The 26,303-nt window shown below is 40.2% G+C and overlaps 1 protein-coding gene across 2 annotated transcripts in view; it reads right to left on the reverse strand.

Annotated features, from left to right (window-relative positions):
- Thsd7b (thrombospondin type 1 domain containing 7B) overlaps nt 1–26,303 on the reverse strand; it is an 837,148-nt gene that overhangs the window by 366,217 nt on the left and 444,628 nt on the right. For both annotated transcript variants that reach the window (XM_036202865.1, XM_036202864.1), the window contains exons 8-9: nt 8,703–8,894; nt 6,822–7,056 (exon numbers count right to left, since the gene is read on the reverse strand). In XM_036202865.1, the coding sequence (XP_036058758.1) occupies nt 6,822–7,056; nt 8,703–8,894 (427 nt within the window). The remainder of the gene's footprint in view (nt 1–6,821; nt 7,057–8,702; nt 8,895–26,303) is intronic.

Raw genomic sequence — 26,303 nt, forward strand, 5'->3', positions numbered from 1 at the left:
TTCTTCCTGACATTGATTGAGAGGAATGCTCAACTGAATGCCTTTGATAATAAACAGTAAACCTCAAACTACAGGGAGACCAAGCACTGAAAAACAATGGTGCTGGTGAAACTATCACATAGTAAGTCTAACAGTGAACAGATTTTCAGTAGGAGAAAAAAAATGAGAAACTAGAGAGATAAGATTAGCAGGGAGATAATGGGTCAGACCTTCATAGAACTTCATGATACCAAGGGGTGGTAATTCAGAATGAAAATTCTCCAGATGTGACAAAATGACTAGCATGCAAACCATAGGATACTTTAAATTTAAAGATGCATCATGTTTAAAGAACTAATCATGTTAGAAATAAAGGAAGGGCACAAAGAGATGTCTTCTAAGAAGGAGGAGGATTCTGCTCACATTGGACCTCAGCTAATAGAATTATTAACATGGAAATCATTTTCATAATTTAAAAATCTTCAGAAGTAGTGCAGAGAATGTAAGAGGCACTTGTGTTTGGGGATGGAGTGCTTGACAATGTTGGTCTGGCTATATAGTAAGACATGGATGCAGTGGGGTATGGTTGGGCATCAAAAGTGAAGAAGGGAGGCAGGGGTCAGAGGCCTTTATGCAACAAAGCAAGGGTTCAGAGAATCTAAATGGAACAGGAAAGAAGGATGCTGTGTGATGGCTAGTTTTGGCCATGAGCTTAACGAGATCTAGAATCACTATGGAAATAAATCTTCAGTTATGCCCATAAGGGAGTTTCTAGATTAGATTAATCGACATTGGAAGAGCTACCCTAACTATGGGCAGCCCTTTCCATGGGCTGGGGTTACGACTGAATGAAAAGGCAAAAATGAATTTGAGCACAAGCTTTTACAACTCTGTTTTCTGACTATGGGTGTGACATAAGTAGTGGCCTCCCACTCTGACCCTTCCCTGCCACAGTGGACATCGTTACTTGGAGCTATCACTCCACATAACACTTCTGTCATTAAGTTGTGTAAAGTATTTTTGTCCTAGTGATGAGAAATATAAGTAATGCACTTTGGATGGCAAGTTTGAGTCTCTTTGAACTCACATATTGAGACCCTGACCTTCAAAGTGATGGGAGTCTTTAGGATGTGAGTACTTTATGGGAGCGAAGCCCTCACAGAGGACTTGCCCCCTGACATAAGAAAGCGTGTTCCCTCTTTCTCATCCCCATGTGAAGACACAGTGAGTAGTCCACTGAAAATTAGAAAGAATCCCTTATTATACCCTGAGCAGACTATTATCTTGAGACTCCTACCCTCCAAGACTGTGAGAAATAATGCTCTTTTTCTTGTGGTCACAGCTCTGTGGCAATGTTCTCATTATAGCAGCTCAAATTGACTAAGACAAAAGTTCCAACACTATTAATCAAAAGCCCAAATGCAAGTTACCGGCAGACTACCCCATCACGAAGGAGGTCATGGAGGTCCTGGTGAGAGAGTCTAGGAGTCATTGCTTTGATGGTCACTACTGAACAGATGAGTTTTCAGTTGTACACAAAAACATCACATGGGTGATAAAACACCATTTCATTTACAATGAAGAGGGAGACATCAGAAAGGGAAGATGACTGGGAGTGGAAGCGTGTTTGTTCATGGGGACATGGAGGAACAGCACAGACAGACAAGGTGACAAGATACAGTCAGTGACACAGAAGGAGGAGAGAAAAGCTGCGTGCTCACCACCTGCCTCTCATATTTCTATTGATGAGCTAGGTGCATTCTTACATAGCCAAGAGAAAGTCATGAGACACCAGCTGAAAAGGTGGTTGTGTTTATGGGAAATGGGGTGTAGACTAGGGAATGGTTGGGGATTGACTGCATTCCACTAATGATCCTCATGAATTGTTTAACTCTGTGTAGTATGTAATACTCTGATAAAAATAAATTACAGTGAAAAAAGTACATGCTCACAGAAAATAAGTAAGGAATAATAAATGAATTCTTATTAGTGCATTATTATTAACCATTCAAACACACCATTATCAAATGGATTTGCTCACTGAGCAAAGCAGTAGGAGGAAGAGGTTCTTTATAAGGATATAGTGTCATTGAAACAACCCACTCCAGTAAGGAAAATTTATATCCTACCTTAGTCAGACAGTAAAAAACACTGAAATCATTCCCAGGACTTTTATTCATACTCTGAGGTCTAATAAAAATAAAGTGAACTGCCATTTATCCTAACCCCTTTGCTGCCTCTTGGGTCCCAGAGCTGGCAACCGAGTACTGTCTAAACATGGATGGAGTGTCTCCAGTAATATCTGCTCTTCTGCGCTCTATGGAACACAGAAGTAGGGTTCAGACCCACCTAGGCTTTCAAAGAATACTATCCATGGTGCTGACCTTCAAGCTTTCTGTACAGGGTGCCTATACTGCAGGAACTCTGGCCATTCAAACAGGAATCAGTGTTACTCTCTCCTGGGGAAATGGTAGCATCCATCCTGTTGACTCTGGGAGTATCATTCGTCATGTGGTTTCCTGGGTGTGACGCTGGCCCTCTCTAAGGTGGACACATTTCCTATGCTCTACCCTTAGAACAAGAGCAACCCTGCCAACCCCTCTCTCAGAGGGCTCTGCCTAGGTGCAGTGCTTTATGGAACCAGGCTGAGAGATGCCCTAAAAGGGCATGTGCTGTCTGATCCGAAAAAGTCAACTATTCTCCTGACTATGAAATTGTGTTTTTTTTTATTTTCTTCTCCCAGCAAGCTTTACCTTTTCCTCCAGGGCTCAACTTCCTTCTATTTATGAGCGTGTTGTGTAAGACTTCACACTTCATCACATTTCCAATTTCCATAAATTTCCTATCAGGGTTTCAAATAACATCATTGTCTACCAACAGCTCTGGTGTTCCCCGCCTGGTAAAACTCCAAGGTTCATTTTCTACACTATCTCAGTGACTGACCACACCAAAAGCTGATAATGTTTACGTTGTAACTTACATGTGTATGTTCTACACATAACACACATTGCATACCACTGGTTCTGATTGCCTTGGTGACAGAATTCTGTCTTATATATTTAAAATGCTAAGTCCTAGGCTCAATATAAATAGTAACAGTCAGTGGGTCATTCGCCATTTCGTCTAGCTATTTCCAAGTTGAAAGCACAGCCTCAAAACCCAGAAAGACATGAGTTCACTGTTCAGTTAGCAGAAAAGCATGGCTCCTTGCCATTCCATCCTTGAGGATGACTTACACTTCCTACCAGTGTGCACAGATGGTGCTCTGAATGGCAGTGCTCTTGATATCAGGCACATGAGTTTCATTTTATACATCCATTCCCTTAGACTTATTCTGTGAGGTTCTGCTATATACCAACATGAAGAACAATCAGTTGGAGCTAAGGAGCCCTGCCAGTTTTCAAGATATCTCTCATCATGTTGCATGCTCTGTGCCCATCTCCTGAATCACTCATCTGGCCCAGCAGTGGCTGTATTCATCTCACTCAGCTGGATTGGACCTATCTGCCAATGTTTTATATGCTAGATATTTAAACACAGTGATTTATTTTATTTTATTTTATTATTTTATTTTTTTACTATATCTTACACAAATGCCAGGTATTTTCACAGTAAAGGCAGAAAATGCTTATCAGGAGCTTTGAAAGGCTTGGACTTTGTGTTTTTAATCTTTGTTGTTATTTTTTTTTTTAACTTTGCAACTGGAAAGCATTGAATAATGAAACAAAACCCCAGAAATACCCAAGTGAGCTATGACTTCTGGTTTGGTAGTACACTGGCTGGTTCTCATTTTCTGATATGATCAGTTTTATTACTCATACAATGGTAACATTCTCACCTACACAATCACATGCAAAACAAACAGACTCAGCAATGTGGGAAGAAAAACTTTTTTGTCTCTTGGTCAAGGGAGTTAGGGACAAAACACATCACTTTAGTGTATTCATTCTCTATCCCAAAATTTTCCTCAGCAAACGTTATTCTTCCTCTCTATCTCTAGCCCTCATCATACCTGAAGGAGTTCACCAGTGACAGGGAGATCTGTCTATGTTGACAGGGGTGATCACACTAAAAAGAACATAAGTGTATGCATTTCTGGGAAGGGCAAGGTAAAGCATAATTTCTATTGCTGGTAATCTCACAGGGCATCCACTGGAATACCATCTTCTTATTTAATGTGATTGACCTCAAGAATTTTAATTAAGTCAATCTACAAAAGTCAATGTAGGCTTCTTGTATTTAGTGGGATGGTTTAGAGACATACAGTAACAACACAAACTTCATTGTTAGTTTTATGGCTTCATTGACAGTGTATAAAGTAATTGGCATTAGCAGTCCTCCAACTCCCTGTGTCTGTCTGCTGTGTGAAACACCTATCAAAGTGGCTTTTGGCCTGAAAAACTGTAGCAAAACTGGCAATTATTCATTGAAAAGATACTTTGTAGTATCATTGACAAATTTACAAAGAATACATACTACTTTATAAATTATTCTTTAAGCTGTAAATTTTTAGTGTTGTGATTTATTTTAACCACAAAGCATCTTCATGTTAATGTTTTATCTCTGTTGCTGTGAGGAAACACTTGACCAAAAGCAACTTAGCAGAGGAAATGTTTTATTAGGTCTCACTTCCATGTCCATTACTGAGGGAAGTCAGGGCAGGAATTTAAGAAAGAATTTGAAGAAGAAACCATGGAGGAACGCTCTTTGATGAATCACTTCCAGGCTGATGTTTAGCTAGCTTTCTTATACAGCCCAAGGCCATCAGCTCAGGGAATGGTGCTGCCCACCGTGGGCTGGGCCCCCTATATCAATGAAGAAACAAGACAAACCCCTATAGACATGTCCACAGGTCAACCTGATATGGGAAATTCCTGAATTGAGACTTCCTTCTCAAGTACCTTTATGTTGCATCAAGCTGACAGCAATCCTAACTATTACATTTAACATTTGAACAAAGTGGTGTGTTCAGACATCTTTATAATAGGCTTTTATTCTAAGTAATTATGGGATATTAGAGGACCATGAAGGCTCAACTTATACCTCAACTTTTCATGTCCATGTAATGCTTTATTTAGTATGTGGTCATAACTTACTTGGTAGATGTGAGTCTAGTTCTATGGTCCTTTTGAAGAAAACAAACAACAATAAAAAAAAGGAAAAAAAAAATTACCTTAACAGTAAGTGGATTTTTTCAGCTGTAGTTAAGAGCTGAGAACTTATTAAAGAGAACTCAGACTCCAAGCCTATTAAATTCCTCTTCACAATAACAAGGAAAACTATGCTACATGTCATATTGGGGTTACCCTATCCTTAAGCTCTGTTTTATGTCTATGTTTATTCTGATGTTTCCTGGGTCCAGTGGTGGGCCACATCTGTCCTGTCAGCACTCTTTCTAGGATAAGCAGTTTTGTTCCCTTAATTTAGCTTCTGTGGTTTCCTTCATACACGGTCAGTATATCTTCTATAGCAGTTTTGAACGGCACAGCCCTTCACCATGGTGCCGGGAGTAAAGCTAGCTACTCAAGGGTTTAAGTTGATACGATAGGCAGACAATGCACTGAATCCATCAGATGGGCAAATCAATTGGCTTACATTGCCAGAAAGGGCAAGGGAATAGTGAGGGGGGCTGGGCGGAATATTGCCTATATTTGTGCTGCAAATGTTTCTGCATCTCTCTGAGCATTAGCTTTGTTCAATCCCCCTGATTTTACCACCTGACTGTAGCTCCTCTAAGTTCATGCACTTAGAGGATTGAGACAGGAGTTTCTTTTACTAGACTGAAAATTCCTATTTCCCAGGGGAATGCTGACTTGCCAAGCTGATGTCAATGTACCAAAGCTTTTACCACCACACTTGGGTGACTCAGCACTCCTGTGGTCAGAGTGGGGACTTCTAGCACAGCTAAAAGGGAATTTCTTAGGATAGGTCAACCACCCCATCTCTGAACACAGCATAGGACCTTAAATTCTCTTTTCAACATCAGAATCTGAGCGAGAGGTAGTGGCAGAGATGAAACTTTCCACTGGACTTCTCTAGCCAATTTCTTCTTTCTTATCCACTGAAACATTTCTTGACATGGTTTTAAAAATCTGTGTCACAGCTCCCATATCAATATATCCCTCTTTCCTTTAAAAATATATATATCATCATTATGGAGGATACAGAAAACACACAACAATATTCAACTTAGGAATCCAGATTAGGCAGACCAAAATGTCAATGGTAAGAGAGACCTGGGAGTTTAAACAATAGTAAAACATTACCCTTCAAAGTACAAACTTTAAGCTCTGTAAGATTTTAGAAGAGCCAAAGACACAGAGGTTGGCCCTAGAATATATGTTTGATTACTCAAATTTACTTCCTGTTTGTAGAGATTATTTGGTTTTGCATTGACTAATGCATACATCATAAATGCATTTCTGGTGCATATTATTGAATATGCTTAACCTGGCAGTATATGCCTTAATCTTAGATGGCTGAGTAGCAAGAACAACAGAGTCTGGAGAGATGGCTCGGTGCTTAAGAGCATGTGCTGCTCTTCAAGAAAACCAGGGTTTGCTTCCCAAAACTCAAGTAGGATGGCCCCCAACCACCATAACCCCTGCTCCAGGAGAGCTGATGCCTTCTTCCAGCCTTTATAGATACCTGTACATGTGTGCATGCATGTATATGGACACATGAATAAATTAAAATAAATAATAAAGATTTTTCAAAGAACAACAAAGATTCTTGTTACTCTAGCACAACCTAGGCCTATCATTTGTTTGATAATCACTTTCTACTAAAAATATCCAATTATAAAATGATCATATGCACTTTCAGCAGAAGCCTGGAGGTACCTTTTAGTCATTACTTGTCCCACATGACTCTTGATACAGAAGACTTTCCGTGTCTGAATGCCCACCCCACATGTCGCTTCTCCATTCCAGCCAATAGTCACATTGAGGGCAGTCACCAGAGTATTTTCAGAGCAGGGACCCCAAGCAGATGTCTCCCAGTAGAGCTGCATACAGGAGTGATCATTGCACAGGCGGTACTCTTGGAGTTCCTGACTACTAGGGCAGGGCTTCCCACCTGTGAAAATTTCAAATGAGAAAGCAACCATTAATGATGATGATATCATCCTTCCATTTGTTTTTCTGTGACCTGGAAACCTAACCTACTGGGTGCTTCTGACACTAAGATCAGATATCCATTTCCTATGCCACAGCTGATGGAGAGTGGTACTTTCTTGTCTCCCAATTTATAGGCAGCAGGTCTATGTCCAGCAGAATATAAAATTAATTTGGTCTACTATCCACCTATAGAGTACACATCTCTGATATGAACACCAAAGAAATCAGCTTTTCTTTGGATATTATTTTGTTTGCATAAGCTCATCAATGAGATAGACTAGCCCATGCCATTGGAGTGACACTATGTCACTTGCACACTATACAAATGTGAATTAATGACATGGAATAGGCTATGACCTTGGAATGATATTAAGTCAAGCACACACTGTACATAATTCCCTTTCTTAAGGAAGATATTATGTTTCTCAGAGTACCACTTTTAAAGTGCTTATCTTCCATGAAGCATTTTACTGTGATTTGAGAAATCCAAGGCATGTATTAAAATCTGGCAAGAGAAAGCTCTTCTTAAACCCTGAAATAGTTCTGACAACCAACTCTGCCCTGGCAGGGAGACCAGGCAGATGTTCACCTTTAAACCCTTGGCTGAATCAGATAACTTCATTACTATCTATTCTTTTACATTTTTATTCCAATGTAAGAAGCAGTGTGTCTCTGAGGTATTGATCTTCCCCTACTAATCCACACCACAATGTTTTCTTCAGTGGGACAAAATAGCCCAGATGCATAGTCTTCATTTTGTTATTTTTATTCTAATACTGATCTTTCTCCCTTCATTCTAGGAAAAAAAAAAAAAAAAAAAAAACAAGGCAGGACGTATAAAAGCAGTTGTACTTCAAGATAACAAAATTCTCTTTTCTATGACCCTAGTCATGTTTCTCGTGATCACAGAACTGGAATCTTGTTTAAGATGTTACTCACAGCTGGGGTCCCACTGTCCCACTCCTCTAATGGAGCCAAAGATTGAGGCAGCCCAGGGAGGACATGAAAGGAATGGCATATGTATCTGGGGACAGATCCATTGCTGGGAAGGCTGGGTATGACTGTTCCTTTAATTTGTTCTGCAGTTGCTGTTCACATCCTCATAGCACCTTTTACCTTCTTCAAAGCTATTTCCATGACTTTCATGTTCCCTCCCTGGCCCCTGGTACTAGGTATTCTAGGAAAGGAAACCAGGACACAGATAAGTACCTTCCAGGTGCTATTGGCAGTTCTTGGTGGGAAAGCCAGGTCTCCTAATTCCTGCTTTGGAACACTTTATACCAGATAGGTCCAATTATATTCCCAGTTGTATAAGGCACCCAAGCCTGGATGTGTGACCATACTTTGCTCCCTTCTCTAAGCAGTAGAATAAAAAGAGTAACTAATTCATTAGACTGGGACATCTGAGAGTTTGGACTAAAGCCATTTCTGTGGAAAGGTGAGCCCCACATAGATGAAATAGAGGTCTCATAGGAAAGAAAGCATGTGTGGAAAAGAAATGGTTAATGCACATTTGAAGAGCAGAGATCACCATGCATGACGAGAATGCCGCAGACACGTATTCAATAACAAAACTTTCACTGAAGTACTGAATCTGCCACTCACCTTCTCCAGCCAAAGCCAGGACAGTCCGAGACCTGGTTTGTTTGCCATCTGCATTTTTATTTGAGCAGGACTGGGAGCAAGATGACCACACCGTCCACTCACTCACCACACAGTCCATTCGGCAGGGAATATCACAAGCCATCCGTTCAGGAGGAGGAGGCACTGGGCAGAGACTCCCTGATACTTCTTCTCCTGTAACCAAAGAGTCAGAGACAGTTTCTTAGTGATGAAAACCGAGGCCAGTCCAAGGAATTCACTGGTCCGTTGCTTTCTCTATTATCCTACTTTGTCTTGGAAACCTTCAGTAGATGTCCAAACCATGAAGTATAAATATGGAGGTACCTTCAGCTATCTATAATGTTCAAGTCAAGGAAAATCTGCCAAGAAGTAATATGATATTTAAAAAGTAGATAATATGGCCAAATTCTCATTTGTCATCCTTTATAGGGACAAAGTTGGCTTCTTCTAGAAACAATTTAGCCATGGATCACTGGAGCTAAATATGACTGACATGCTAATGGAAGCTATATGGAAAACATTCACTCATCTTCAAAGTGGAGACCAGGGTGCTCTGACCATCACAATTGATGCCAACCATCATAATCCACTCCCTAAAGGAGAATTTCATCATCCCAGTTCTCTTTCCAGTGCATTTACCTCGAAATATCTAATATCTAGCAAGATTACCATATGATTTTTCTTCTTTGTGCCAAGGAATAAATAATCTAATTATAGTGGAAAGGCCTGTGGCTGAAATTGCAGACTATGTTGACAATATTTGAACGCTAGGCTCAGGTCCTTCCTGACACATTTGGTAATAATCTGAACAACTTCCAAGTAAATAATAACTATGCTTAAAACTAAGGTACAAAACACACCAAATATCAAAGATTACCAATTTTGCTGTTGACACTGGGTCTTTAGCGTCCCTCTGTAAATAACACTGACAATCCTTTGATATCATATTCTACTACAATTTTTGTAACTTTTAAAACAAGGCTTAACAATGAGCCAATGGTCAAAAAAATGGGATCATTTCTAAGTTACTTTTCATATCTCAAAAGATAACAATGATTTCTTGAAAAAAAAAAAAACAAACACTTTGCAGAGATCCTCAGCCAGGCCCCAGGTTGAGCTCCGTGTGTCCAGTTGTCAAGAAGGAGGAGGGACTGTGGGAGTGTGAACTGTTGAGCCCAGGACTGGAAAAAGCACAGGGACAAAAAGCCAGACGAATGGAAGCATATGAATTGTGAACCAAAGGCTGTGGAGCCCCCAGCTGGATCAGGCCCTCTGGATAAGTGAGACAGTTGAGTGGCTTGGACTGGTTGGGAGGCATCCAGGCTGTGGGAACTGGACCTGTCCTTAGTGCATGAGCTGGCTGTTTGGAACCTGGGGCTTACACAGGGACACTTTACTCAGCCTGGAAGGAGGTGACTGGACCTGCGTGTACTGAATCCACCAAGTTTAAATGAATCCCCAGGGGAGTCTTGGCCCTGGAGGGGATGGGAATGGAGGGGAGGGAATGTGGGAAAGGTGGGGGTGGGGGCGGGATGGGGGAGGACAGGGGAACCCATGGCTGATATGTAAAATTAAAACACAAATATAATTTAAAAAAGGGAAAAAAAGAAAAAAAACACTTTGGGGTTGTTTATTTATCATTATGGTAAATTCCTTAGATATAATAATTCTCTTCTTCTTCCCTCCATCCATTCACAGTCTCCTCATAAACAGAGGACACAAAGAATAAAGGCATCATTTATTATTTGAAATAACAACATAAAATGTGGTGTGACAGCTATAGGAGACAGACAGTTTTGTCTGAGTAACTTTACAGTTTGGAATTTTCCTGTGGTGATGAGTCTGACACACGAGAATAACTGCCAAGGACGTGAGTGTTTATCCAGTACCTCCTTGGTGTAGCCTGCATATTTTGCACATATCACACATTTGTTCCAGGACCTCTAGGAGAAGCTCATGGGGGTTGGAATGCTGTATATCAGTTCACAGATAAGAAGTCAGAGGGTCAGATTGGAAAACTGGCTCATGGCTACCCCTGGAACAATTGGGAATCACAGCTAAACCTCTAATTCCTGAGCTTCCATTATCCCATTATCTATGCTATGTCTAATCCCCTGGAGGTGGATATCCTTTTCTGAGGAAGTAAATAAAACAAGCTGACAGGAAGCCTGCCTCAAGGAGAAGACAGTGTGTGGTGAATATCTGCATTCATATTTGTAAATGAGGCCAGGCTCATTGCCCTTGAGGTACAAATAAAAATTTTCAAGCATATTATGAGAAGTAATAGAGATTCCAGCAGATAATCAAGCTGAAAGCTCAGTTCCAATCATTCTCCTTTCTGTCTCAATCTATTTTCAGGTTGAGTCCACACAGTGTACCCACCCCCTACACACACACACACACACACACACACACACACACACACACACACACACAAAGTCATCTAGAGGCACCTCATTCCCATATGTGGAAGCCAGCAGGCTGGGGGATGGGGGGACCCAACCTACATCTAATCAAAATTTAATTGCCACTCTTGTGAATATGATTAGCATAATTTTAACACAAAGCTTTCTAAAGTAATGGTTTGCAAAGAACATTTCCAGGAATAAGTGATACAGAAATCTTACGGAAGTGGAAGGGGTGGACGGTGCATTGAGCAAATAGCAGGTTAAACACAGGGAGTGCTGTTAGAACTGACTACCTTAACAGAATATTGACAATGTGAGTGAGCATCAGAAATTTCCCAGGAAACAAATGGGGTATAGTACTCTACCACAATAGCACATCAATGACCATACAGCCTCCTTTTAAGAAATGTCTCTCTAAAATAAATGACATATTTTTTTTACTGTGCTTTAAGAAAACATTATATTTAAGAATTATGAAATTGGCTATTATTCAAGGGGTAGAAACAATGAGCAGTGACAGCGATGGAATAAAAATGCAGGCTCGGTGTAATGAACCACCACAGAGCTCATGTTCATGCTCCAGGTGAGCTATGGACACACAAAATTAAACTGAGTCTAAAAGTAAGTAGCAAATAAATGATGCAGACAGAAAACACTGTCGGGATTCAGGACAGAGAACCTGTTGGGGTTAGGCAGTGTCATGACACGCTCTTAACAAGAAGCAGAGATAGGCAAAGATCACCGGAAATGAGGGGAGGATGCCTCAGGAGAGGGGAGCACCCCAAAAGGCACAGAGTCAGGAAAATAAAGTTGCCAGGAAGGGAGACAATGCCGGTCATCCCTGAGATGAGAACCCATACATTGGGACAGTTACTTGCCATTATGTTCTAAGGGATAATGAAAATGGGTGCACACATTTCCACTTACCCACCTAAGCTCCCAGCTGCTCCACCTTCTCATGATCCAAATTTGACCTTCTCTCTAGGCATCACACATCCATGACCCTCATCCTTCACTCCAAGTTCTCATCCACTTTCTAAAACAAAGCTGTCTCACAAACTGATACACCTATTACTGGTGCAGTCCAATGACAATATACCCAGCCACATTCTGATAGATTGTCCTTGCAGGCTAATGCAGATCTATGAGCAAATAGAACAGAGTGGCTTTAAGGAAATCAAACCAATGGTCAGAAGGAGTCCTTGAATATCTCATGTCTTTTCATGTAAGCAATATCACTAAAGAAAAGTCACACAGGGCATTCTAGCAGCAGTGTGGCCCAGTCAAGTGAATACTGGAAAGAGAATTGTAGCTACCAGCAACAACTGACCTCTCAAGACCACTCAACTTCTTTGACTTTCCATTACCTCACTGTAATAATGGAATAAGAACATCCATTTTCTAGGAGAGTCCAAGGATGATGGATTACTTAAACAACACACCTAAAAAGTGATATAACACATAGCAGTCTCTCAATATGAAGGACCCTTACGAGATGTTATTTGCAAAATGGTTAACACACATGCACACCCACTCATACATGCACACTCACACACACGCACACCAATAGACTAAGGGTCTTTTCATTCAATAAATCTCAGTTTTCACCTTGTAACCATGGAATACACTAGTTTTACCTTTCTATTGGGTACAAACAGTATTTCTATAGGCTCATGTGAATGACAGAGATATTTATAATTATCTAACCCATTTTGTTGATACAATGAACTAATAAACCCTTCAAAATCCTATGAAAGCATCTGAGCCTGAAAACTTCACCCCCACCTAGGTCCATGTGCTCATGTTCCAATTGTGCATATTAAGCCAGAGAGAGAAGCATTCAGGATCTCTTGTTTATTGTCTCTTAGATGGATGAGTGAGATCAACTGACTCCAGGTATGTGTGCAAAATGCAGCAACTTATGGAAGAGAAGCCAACCCACAAATGCTGAGTATTCATAAGCTCTGATAATTTAAGATCATAATAAAACAGAGGTATGTTAGAGCAAGATTGAATTCATTTTTTAAGGAGAATACAAAATGACTCCCGGCCTTCACCAAATTCCCTGGAATCAATGTTGAACAAGACTATACTGTCACTTCTGAGGAGACTTCCCAATATATTTAGGGTCTGGGACTCTTCTGATCTCATCACTTACTAATAGAAATTTAATATGATGAAATTCTATAAAATTAACTATTTTAAGCAAACAACCTGGTGTTTTTCAGAACATTCACAGTGGTGTATATTAAAAATATTTTCATCACTTCAAACTTAAGGCAAGTTTCCAGTAACCTCTAGATTGTCTTTTCTCCTCGGTCCCTGGAAATTAGATAAAAGCATTTAGATCAAACATTGGCTCCCCAATATGCCAATATATGCAAAGATTGTGGTCTTGTCTGTTTCTCAGTACAGTGCCAGTGAATAATATCACTGACATATTATTTTTTTCATTTTTCTTTATTAAGAAATTTTCTACACACTTCACATACCACCCACAGATCCCCTTCCTCCCTCCTCCCACCCCCCAGTCTTCTCTCCCAAGCCCCCCCCATCCCCACATCCCCAAATCAAGGTCTCCCATGGGGAGTCAGCAGAGCCCAGCACACTGAGCCTAGGCAGGTCCAAACCCCTCCCCATTGCACCAAGGCTGTGCAAGGCATTACACCACAGGCACAGCATTCCCAGAAGCCTGCCCATAGACCAGGAACAGATCCTAATCCCTCTGCCTGGGTGCCCCCCCCCAAAAAAAAAAAACAATTCAAGCCAAACAACTGTCTTCCATAGTCAGAGGGCCTTGTCCAGTCCCCTGGGGGCACCACAGCTTCCACTACTGTGGCCGGTCATCTCTGCACATCCTCCTCACTCATAAGTGGATACTAGATGTGAGGGAAGGGATGGCCAGACTGCAACCCACCAATCCAGAGAGGCTAGCTAACAGGGAAAGATCCAGGAGGGAGACATGGATGACCCTGTGAAGGAGAAGTGGATGAGATCTGCATGAGTGGATTGGGTGTGTGAGGGTGGCAGAGGGTGAGGAGTGGGGAAAATGGGAGGGTCAAGCTGGAACAGGGACAGAGTGGGAGGGCAGGGAGGAAGATGTAGTGGGTAACCATCCCAGCTTGGCCTGGAAGTTCCAACCCCCACTGAGGCTTCGTTAATGGTCACACACACAAGGTGGGGCTAAGGGAGGAAGCTGAAGACCCAGGATCTAGAGGAGAGGTCTCTCTTGGTTCTGGGACCCTGGACGCTGGAGGTAGACCGAGCAGAGTTCTCCAGAGAACACAGCCTGACTGTGCCATACCTTTGCCAGACCCTACAACCTACCTATCCCTTCATTTGTAAGTTACCTCACAAAATAAACCTCCCTTTTAACTACGTGGAGTGGCCTTAATAATTTCACCAGTAGGAAGATATCATGATAGATGAGAACATCAGGGGAATAGGAAGAGGCAAAGTGCTGGTGAGGCTCTCAGGAATCCACAAGGTTGATCCCACCTTGGTCTGCTGGCAGTGGTCCAGAGGGTGCCTGGACTAGTCTACTCTGGTGACTGGTATAGCGAATAACCTAACAGTAATCATAGAGCCTTTGTCCAGTGACTGATGGAGGAAAATGCAGAGATCCCGAGCCAGGCACCAGGCTGAGCTCCAGGAATCCAATTGATGAGAGAGAGGAGGGATTCTGCAGGCAGAGGGATGTCGAGATCATGATGGGAGGACGTGCAGAGATGACTTATTTTATTTTTTAATTGTTGTTTGGGTACAGATTGTCACTATGTTGCCTAGACTGAATTCTAATGGGATCTTCTTGCCTCAGTTCCCTGAGTAGCTTGGGTTACAGATATCCACACCCACACCTGGACTCAGCATTAGCTACTAGTTAAGAATTTTTATTTTCCAGTTCCAGTATATATACTACCTAATGATAAATTGCAAGTAGTTTACTGAAAGTTCCCTGTGGCCACCAAGGAAGAAACTATTCTAAACAGAACACTATAATAGTTATCAAAAAAAAATCAGTTGTTTTTTTAATTAGATGAATATATTTAACACATACATATGTTCTATTCAAAGTCATGGTTCTATTGCCCCCTTTTTATGATAATAAACAAGTAAAGAACATATAGCATAAAATTCTTAGTTTTGCAACCTAGATTACAAGTGTTCAAACCAATAAAAGAAAAGGAAAAACAACAGGAAATATCCCCATAAAATATGCAGTATAATTTGAAACACAGGCAGGCATTTGGTTATCATGTCAACTGTGAACTACTTTCCTCTCCCAGAAATGATGCTCAGTAGCTATTTTATTGATGTTTCTACTTGTATACTACTGTACCATCTATAGAAAATATTGAAGCCATTATCAAAAATACTCTACATGTCATAAAGTTTTTATGACCTATTTAAATCTCAGAAAAGAATGCCAATAAATGTTGATTAAATGCTTGCCAACAGTAGAGCACACTATCAGCAGACTTTCCAGAACAAATTAAGTGGAATACATCTGTGTTTAATTCCGTATTTTAAATCTAAATGTTACCTCCTGAAAATCAAGTTGCCTCTGGCCACTTCTAGACCAGGATCCTAATCAGATAAGGAAATGGTTATATTTCAATGCAATAAAATATGGAGCCAAAGCTCAGAGGGGAAGCAGATCTTATTTGTGACATTCTAAAATCATCAGCAACTTGACTGGGCCTTGTGCTTGCCTCTTTCAGAAGTTAACTCGTCCCTGTATACCCACTTTACATACACAGAGAGAAGAACAAAGAAACTTCATGGTGTTATGCTACTACTAACAGTAATAATGATGACTGTGTCAACAGTGACGTGGAAGTAGTAGCAGAGCTAATATTTAGGGACGTTATAGTGAGCTAAGGCAGCCATTCCTATTGCCAGTAGTGCTTTATTGGCCTACCACATTAACATCATTGTTCACTTAGCACTATTGCTATACCTAAAGCACAGGGAAGTTTAAAAACTTGGATTTTAAAGATTTTATACCTAGTGTCTAAGCTAAGTCTGTAATCAGATCTGTAAGACATCATGGGCTATATATAGTCTTACCCATTCTAATGTGTTATCTACTGGTTCACATCCCGGGAGTGCCTTTTTCTTTACATCTTTTAGCTGACAGCAAGCCATAGGGAAGGGAATCTGGAGAAATTATTGTCAGGCCACTCATTAAATGAGTAAAGCAGAGACTTGGCCCAATGAAGAAGATGCCTTGATTACACGGCCCAAGTAACATGGGATAGATAGGACAATGATTTCAAAAATAGAAAAGGCAAGTCAGTAAAAAGAAAACAAAATTGATAGTGGGTAAAACCGAGCCAATTGGGAAAAAACAGAGCATCAACCAAACAGTAAAATGGATGATGCAGAAGATAATATGAAAAACATGGGAAAATATATAAGGATATATAAGCAGGTTTGCAAAATAAAAACAATGAAACTCTAATCACTGGTCATAAAAGGAGAAAGAGAGAACTAAGTCTAAAATGAATCCAGAAGATACCCCAAAAGAAATGCTAAAACGATAACATTTCAGGTAAGAAACGATAATAAATGAACAAAAGATATTTTCAAGGTGAATGTGCTTATGAAGGCCAAAAGTGGCTAAAACTTAACAGTGAAGCCCTTCTACCTAAGGTGTTCCCAGTCCTGGTGCTTACAACACTATCAATATAGCAGCCAACACCTGAGCATGCAGAAAGCCACCAGCACTATAGTGCAATCAGCTGCCCCGAAAGACAACACAAGCATGGTAGATATCAGTGAACTGCATGACACATGTATTTAAACAGGAAGACAGCTGTTAAGGGCCTGTATTGCTCTTGCAGAGGAACGGGACTATGTTTAGTTCCTAGCATCCAAACTAGGTGACTCACAACCACCTGTAACTCCAGCTCCTGTGGAATGGCTTCTGACACTGCACTCATGTTCACACACCCGCATGCACCCACCTATCACCCACCCATGCCATGCTTGTAAATGAATAACAATAGACTGTCAGAGTTCACAACAATTCCACAGAGCAGTACCTTTGGTAGATGATAACCTCTACTTTTCACAAGTTAAATAACTGTGCAAAGGTACATGGAAGTTCAATAGGAGAGCTGGGGTCTGAGAAACTAAGCTCTGGAGGTCATGTCCGAATCAGGACACTCCACTGTCTTCCACACTCTCAGATTTGGTAGCTAGAACTTCTCTTTCCTCTCAGGACATTGTATGTGCTGTCTTCTAGCTTCACAGGCTGTGTCTGGTGGAAGCCCATCCACTGGAAGTGTTGCCACATAGATGCTTTATCAAGTTTGCCTCGAGGTGAGAAGAGCTGACAAAGTCTGGGGACAGAATCTAGGGTCAAAAAGGAAACTACAAGTGTTCCAAAAGATAACATGATGCCCAAGTGCCAAAACTTCTGTTTCTTTGGGTCTATTCACATATTTTTATGAGAAAATACGCTCTGTTTTTGCACGTGCGGAAAAATGTTGAAAATTTCACACTATGGCTTCATTCTGAAGAAAATAAAAACTTTTATGATGTTTAAAATGGTATCATTGAGCTCACAGCTCCCAATGTGGTGAGGTGAGCCCAGAGTAAACGGTTCCCATTGAGTGTGTCACTTAGCACCATTCAGCAAACCACATCATTTGGGAGTTAATGCACATTACAAAAAAAAACAAAGAAAACAAAAAAACAAAACAAAACAAACAAAACAGAACAAAAAAACCAAACAAACAAACAACTTTATTCCTTTTGATCTTTTTCTTCTGATCTCAAAGAAATGTGTATGTGTCAATGGTGGATTTCCTAGAGAATTTCATAGGGCCCCTGAATGAGCTATCGCTATTACAACTGTCTTCTTTGTTTGGGTTGGAAGCACCACTGCAGGCATGACTGCTGTCTTGGGTTCTTGTCACAGTCTCAGATCTCTGGTCCACACATTTCATACACAGCTACATCTAACCCTAAGCAAGTTCTTGTTTCCTGACCAGTCAGCATGCAGGGGTTTGGAGCTTACTTGACTGCGGGTGGGGAGAAGCCACCAGCTCAAGCCTGTTTTGTGCCTAAACACTGTGCCCTTGATTTTGCATTAGCCAATCCAGAACCTTCACCCTCACATTTTCTTACCATACATTCCACATATAGCATGGCAGGAAGCATTTTCTGTGTTCTCCATGTCTTCCCAAGGCTACTATCTCATGACCGAGGAAACCAGAGTATGTAGCTCCTGGCCTATGCTGACATTCCAAGAACTACAGCCTTCTCTCTTGATATTTGAGCAATCTCCATAAGTCTAGATCCTACATATATTAAAGCTGTTTTTCTGTATTTTTATATCTGAGATAAGGGTCAGGATTCCATGTTTGTTCACTGACTAGAAACCTGTTTGTAGGTAAAGGATAAAAACTCTTAATTTGATCCAGGCATTGTGGTACACCCTGTAACTCTAGAACACAAGCAGCTAAGGCAAATGGATCTTTATTTCAAGATCAGTGTGGGCTATAAAAGGAACTCTAGGCAACTGTGAGTTATATAGTGATGCCCTATCTCAATAAAGCAAAAAATATTCTACCTTTTCTAGACACAATGGATGGCTTAACATAGGAATTTTATTGTCCAAAAGGCACAGAAATCACATAGAATGTCTCAAAATAGGGCCTCTTGATACTTGTTTGATGTGGAAGCCATGTTTTTCAAGAGTAATATTTTATTTTTAAGCTGAACAATTTAAGATACATGAGTATGATCAATAAGAGAACAATAATCATCCTCTATATACAGTGTCTGCCTTCAAAAGGGAAACATTGAAACAAAGAGTGCAATGTTGGAGTTCAAGAGGAAGTGGTGTAATTATATTTTAATTAAAAGTTAATTAAAATAAACAGTGCGATATAAAGTAAAAAGTACATATTGTGTGTGGTGTGTGTGTGTGTGTGTGTGTGTGTATGTGTGTGTGTGTGTGTGTGTTCAGTTTTTGAGATAGGGTCTTATGGAACTCAAGCTGGCCTAAAACTCATTAGGTGGCTGAGGATAACTTTGAACTCCTGATTCTCCTGTCTCTACCTCTCAGGTTCTGGGATTGCAAACACATGCCATTTAATGAGGAGGAATGACATCTGGTCAGATTGTCTTTGACCCCACCAAAACATGACCTTGAAAACTTAAATTTCTTCAGACCCTAAGTATGTGCAATAAATGCAGAGAGAGACTGACTGTCATCCCCAGTTATGTTATTGAGGTTGGTGATAGATCAAAGAGCTAATGCAAAATAATACTTGGAAAATTGCAAAGTACGATTTATATATAATGTGACTTTTTATTATGGCTGAAAATGAGAAAAATGGGCATTCCACAGAGAAAAATTATCTGGGCCGAAGATATTCATTCCAATTTTGTCCTAGATGGGAAACTTCCAGGAGAATTGCAATTATTTTGAAAACATGAGTAATAGCTAGTTAGCAAGCTGTGTGGAAGGGTTATACTAGCTCCAGTATGAGGTTTACCTCTAGAAAGAACTCCAGCAGCTTGGAATTTTTTCCTAATACTGAAAAATCAATACTTTTAAGTTAGACCAGACAAGTCAATAGAGTAAACTGATAGCATGTCAGTGATGAATAACCATCCATCTGTAATTAACCTTTAGGAACACAATTAAGTGCTCACACATGGGGAATGTATCACAATTTAATTGCACAATTAAGAGGTTTTCAATTTCTCTAGCTAACACCAATGGTTAAGAGCATTCCTGACCATACCATATGATTGCTTTCCTGGGAATAATCTGAAAATGGGAAAATAAAGTCAAGGGGTATGAATTTCATGAAGATTATCATAGAAAATAATTGTAAATTTGCTTTTACCCTTTTATTTATTATCACCCATAACTTTTTAGATTGCCACACAGAAATTCACTTTTTGTATTGTTTAGACTTTATATGTTTTAGAAAGTATACCTGTACTGAATCCACCAGGTTTAAATGAATCCCCAGGGGTGCCTTGATCCTGGAGGACATGGGATTGGAGGGGAGGGTCTAGGGGGAAGGTGGGGGTGGGAGCGGGACGGGGGAGGACAGGGGAACCCATGGCTGATGTATAAAATTTAAAACACATAATAATAAAGGGAAAAAAAAGAAAGAAAGAAAGTATACCATCTGGCATAGACCATGATATAAGCAATTCTGTCAACACACACACACACACACACACACACACACACACACACACACACATACATACACACACATGTACGTATACTCTGTCTGTCTTTCTGTCTGTCTTCCTTTCTCTCCCACCTCCCTCCCTGTCTGTCTCCGTCTCTCTGTCTCTGTTTCTGTCTCTATCACTCTGTCTGTCTGTCTTGTCTGTCTTCCCCATCCCCCCCCCCCCCTCTCTCTCTCTCACACACACACACACACACACACACACACACACACACGCATTCTACTCCTTTCCCATTCCTAACCCTTGGCAATAATTGATCTGTTCTCTGTCCCTTTAGCTTTCCTTGTGCCCCAGGAATGTCATGCAAATAAAATTATGCAGCCTGCATCCCTGAGGTCCTACTTCTTGTGCTTAGCCAAGTGCACATGGGTTCATCCGCTCTGCACCCCTATCAATAATTCATCCCTTTGGCTGCTGAGCGGTGCTGGCTGTTTTATGTGGATGTAGTGTATTTTGTTTACCCACTTCCCTGCTGAAAGACATTTGGGTTATAGTCAGGTTTCTAAGAGTATGAATAAAGCTGCTGAACAGGTTTTTGTGTGAATATAAATTTTCATTTCCCTTGGGTAAATAATTAAGGTGGGGGGGATGCTGAGTGTTGATTTATAAAGGATTAGCCAACTGTTTCAAAGCCTTCTACCATTTTTGCCTTGCTATGAGGACATGGGTGGGAAGCCTACAGCAGGATTTACTCTATGACCTGCAGCTTTGTTGTCGGTATACAGTGATAGCATACCATATTGTAATTATAACCTGCACGGTTCTAATGGCTTATGATCTTAGACAGCTTTTCATGTGTGCCTCTTCCACCAGAACACTTTGTTTGGTGCAGGACCTTTACACTCTGACTCACCATTCTAATTAGCCTGATTGTTTGTACTGTGGAGTTATGAAGGGTCTCTGTACATCCTCCATAGACATCCTCTGTTCAATGGGATTTTCAAACATATTCTCAGCCTATGATTTTTCCTTTCATTTTCTTGGCACTATCTTCTGTAAAACAAAGGTTTTACCTTGGAAAAGTCTATTTTTATCAATCTTTTCTTCAACTTCGGATTACTTCTGGGTTCTATGAGGCTATTCTAGAAAAACACATTTTCAAAACAGTAACGGAATATATATATGTATTATAATATATATGTGTGTAGAGAGAGATTGCATATATGCTGTGTATATTATATGTACACATACATGTTCATGTGTATAAATATATGAGCATATATGTTTCTATGTAACTGTGAAGGCCAGATATTGACACTGGCTTGCCTGCCTTGATCACTCTAAACATTTTTTGAGTTAAGGTCTTTCATTGAACTTGGAAGTTTCTGATTTATAATGTATAAGTGGCAAAAACAAACCCTTTATGGATCCTTCTGCTACCACATCCCCAGTACAAAGACCATAGGTGTATGCCACCATGCTCAGTGCTGCGTATAGACTCTAGGGATCTGAACTCTGATCCTCATGTATGCATGGCAAGAATTTAATGACTAAGTCACCTTCCCAGAACACTGTAAACATTGTTTTTGTTGCAAAAAAGGATTGAAATGTGCATATTAGGAGCTAGAATTTAATAATCTTTTCTGGAAGGTGTTCTCTAGATTGTCTCTGTATGCAAATAACACCAGCCTTTACACTTGTTGCTAAAACCCATTTTTTCCCATGACCAAAAATTGCTCCTATAACAACTCATAGCCCAGCATCATAGAGAGTCTGGCAGCAAGAGTATGAAATGAAAACTGCTCTGTTTATCATGGCATCGTGTAGATTTCTTTTAATATAGTCTACCGTGCCTATAGAAAGGATTTGTCTTCTGAAACCAGACTTGCAATGTCAGTTACATAGAAGGTCTCAACAAACTTTGGATAAAGCAGTAAGCATGCAATAAAAAGGAAACATATTTGTCTATTTCTAGTACTTTTAAAGCATTGTGTTCATCCTAGATCCCTTCAGTTTAGGTTTCTAACTCCCAAATTACCAAACAGTAGTATATTGCAGTGACTCTGGAGTCAGATTTTCAGACTTAAAGTCCCTCTCTGCATGGATACCCCAGGTACAGGCCAGCAGGGAAGACTCCTGCAGGCAAGTATCCCCACCAACATCCACCATCGGAACCTGCAATCTACAAGACCCAGTTCCTGCTCCAAACCCACCCATCCCCCTGTGACCTCAGTGGCTCCCTGAGACACAGATTTTACCAGCTCTAATTAGATCAAGAGGACCAAGAGCAGTGATAGGACCAAGAGCAGCTCCCTCAGACACAGACACATCTTGTACTTATTGGAGGAAGAAATGGGTAGATAAGCCAGTGCAAAAAGAAACACAACAACATAAAGAGCAATACGCCACCACTACAATCTAGCGGTTCTACAACAGCAAGACCTGAACATCACAATGTAGAAGAAGCAGAAGAAAGCAATCTTAAAAATAACTTTATGAAAATAGGTCCTGGTTCCACTGCCTGGGTGTCTCCCAAACAGTTCAAGCTATTCAATTGTCTCATTTATCCAGAAAGCCTGATCCAGTTGGGGGCTCCACAGCTTTTAGTTAATAATTCATGTGTTTCCATTAGTTTGGCTATTTGTCCCTGTGATTTTTTTCCAATCCTGTCCTTAGTGCATGAGCTGTCTGTTTGGAACCTGGGGCTTATGTGGGGACACTTTGCTCAGCCTGGAAGGAGGGGAATGGACTTGCCTGTACTGAATCTACCAGGTTGAGCTGAATCCCCAGGGCAGTCTTTGCCCTGGAGGAGATGGGAATGGGGGGGGGGGGGGGTGGGGGGAAGGCAGGGGCAGGGGAAGGAGGGGAGAGGACAGGGGAACCCATGGCTGATATGTAAAATTGAAACACAAATATCTGTATAAAAATTTGAAATAAAAAATAACTTTATGAAGATAATAGAGGCTTTTAAAGAGGAAATGAATTCCCTTAAAGAAATTGAAGAAAAGACAAACAAAAAATGGAAGAAATCAATAAATCCCTTAAAGAAAGCCAAGAAAAAGCAATTAAACAGGTGAAGGAAACAGTTCAAGACCTGAAAACTGAAATAGAAACAATGAAAAAGACACAAACCAAGGGAATGCTGGAAATAGAAAATCTGAGTACATGAACAGGAACTACAGATGTAAGCATAACCAATAGAATGTACCACAAAAAGGCCAAACCTAAGAATATAGGGATAGAAGAATAATAAGAATATAAACTCAAAGGTACAGAAAATATATTCAATAAAATAATAGAAGAAAACTTTCATAACTTAAAGAAGGAAATACTTGTGAAGATACAAAAAGCTTATAAAACACCAAACAGATTAGATTCCCCATAAAGTTTCCTTGCCACATAATAATCAAACCATTAAACAGACAGAATAAAGAAAGAATATTAAGAACAGCAAAGGAAAAAGGCCAAGTGGCTTATAAAGGCAGACCCATCAGAATAACACCCAACTCTGAAATAATATGGCGACTCTGAAAGCCAGAGGTTCTGGACAGGCATAATGCAGACACTAAGAGACCATGGATGCCAGCTAGAAGACTATACCTAGTAAAACTTTCAATCACCATAGACAGAGTGCACTAGACATTCCAAGACAAAACGAGATTGAAACAATACCTATCCACAAATCCAGCTCTATGGAAAGCACTAGAACAAAAACTCCAACCTAAGGAAGTTAAATGCACCCACAAAAACACAGGCAGTAGATAATACCACAGCAGCAAATCCCAAAGAAGGGAAATACACACACACTACCACCAAAAGATAGGAACTAACAATCACTGGTCATTAATATTGCTTAATATCCATGGACTCAATTTGCCTATAAAAAGACACAGGCTAACAGAATGGATATGAAAATAGGATCCATCCTTCTGCTCCATACAAGAAACACACCTCAACTTCAAAGACAGACACTACCTCAGAATAGTGTCTAGGAAAAGACTTTCCAATCAAATGGACTTAAGAAGCAAGCTGGTGTAGCTATCCTAATATCTAACAAATACACTTCAACTAGCACAGGCAGGAAGGACATTACATATTCATCACAGGAAAACTCTACCAAGATGAAGTCTCAATTCTGAACATTTATTCCCCCAATACAAGGGCACCCACATATATAAAAGAAACATTCCTAAAGCTTAAATGACACATCAAACCCCCACATACTAGTAGTGGGAGACTTCAACACCCCACTCTCACCAATGGACAGATCTGCCAGACAGAAACTTAACAGAGAAATAAGAGATCTAAGAGATGTTATTACTCAAATGGACTTAATAGATATCTTCAGAACATTACACCCTAACACAAAAGAATACACCTTCTCAGCACCCCATGGAACCTTCTCTAAAATAGACCACATACTTGGTCACAAAGCAAATCTCATCAGACCCCCCAAAATTGGAATAACCTCCTGTATTTTGTCAGACCACTATGGCTTAAAGTTTTCAACAACAACAAAATTACAGAAGGCCTACAATAGCATGGAAACTGATAATTCTCAAATGAATCACCAATGGGTCAAGGAAGAAATAAAGAAAGAAATAAAAGATTTCCTAGAATTCAAGGAAAACTAATGTACAAGATACCCAAACTTATGGGACACTATGAAAGTCGTGCTAAGAGGAAAATTCATAGCACTAAATGTCCACATAAAGTTGAAGAAATTTCACACTATCAATTTAACAACACACCATAAAGCTCTAGAACAAAAAGAAGCAAACTCACTCAGGAGGAATAGATGCCAGGAAATAACCAAATTGAGGACTGAAATCAATAAAATAGAAAGAAAGAGAATCATACTGTGGTTGATAAATTGTGCACCCCAATAAACTTATGTGGGGGTCAGAGAACAGAACAGTCACTATATTAAACATAGAGGTTAGGCACATGCCTTTTATCCTAGTATTCCAGAGGCAGAGATCCATCCAGAGCTCTGTGAGTTCAAGGGCACACCAGAAACAGAGCCAGGAATGATGACACACACCTTTAATCCCAAGACTTGAGATTTCATGTCTTTTGTGGGAAAGATACACACCTTTAATTCTAGGACATGATGGCAGGAAGCAGAAAGGTATAGAAGGCGTGAGGACCAGGAATTAGAAGCCTTTGAAGCTTTTAGGCTTTTAGCAACAGTTCAGCTGAGATCCATTTGGATGAGGACTCAGAGGCTTCCAGTTTGAGGAAACAGGATTGGCTGAGAAGTTGGTGAGGTGAGTTTAGCAGTGGCTTGTTCTGTTTCTCTGATTTTTCAGCATTTACTCCAATACCTGGCTCTGGGCTTGTTTTTATTAATAAGACATTTTAAGATTCATGCTACACAATACAAAGAATCAATGAAACAAAGAGTTGGTTCTTTGAGAAAATCAAGAGATAGACAAGTTCTTAACCAAACTAACCAAAAGGCAAAGAGAGAACATCCAAATTAACAAAATCAGAAATGAAAAGGGAGACATAACAGACAACAAGGAAATCCAGTGAATCACCATGTCATTCTTCAAAAACCTGTACTCCACAAAATTGGGATTCTAAAAGAAACAGGCAATTTTCTGGATAGGTATCACATAACAAAATTAAATCAAGACCAGATAAACAATTTAAATAGACCTGTAACCCCTAAGGAAATAGAAAAATGTCATTAAAAATCTCCCAACCAAAAAAAGCCCAGGACCCGATGGTTCCAGCACAGAATTCTACCAGAATTTCAAAACGGAAGGAACACTGCTGAACTCTTTTTTATGAGGCTACAGTTGCCCTGATACCCAAACTACACAAAGATGCAACAAAGAGAGAATTATAGACCAATCTCCCTAAAGAAAATGTGATGCATATACATGATGGAGTACTACTCACAGTAAAAAACAATGATATCATGAGGTTTGCAGGCAAATGGATGGAACTAGAAAATATCATCTTGAGTGAGATAACTCAGATTCAGAAAGACAAA

Source organism: Onychomys torridus, chromosome 11 (assembly GCF_903995425.1).
Source record: "Onychomys torridus chromosome 11, mOncTor1.1, whole genome shotgun sequence".
In the NCBI taxonomy this organism is placed as follows: Eukaryota; Metazoa; Chordata; class Mammalia; order Rodentia; family Cricetidae; genus Onychomys; species Onychomys torridus.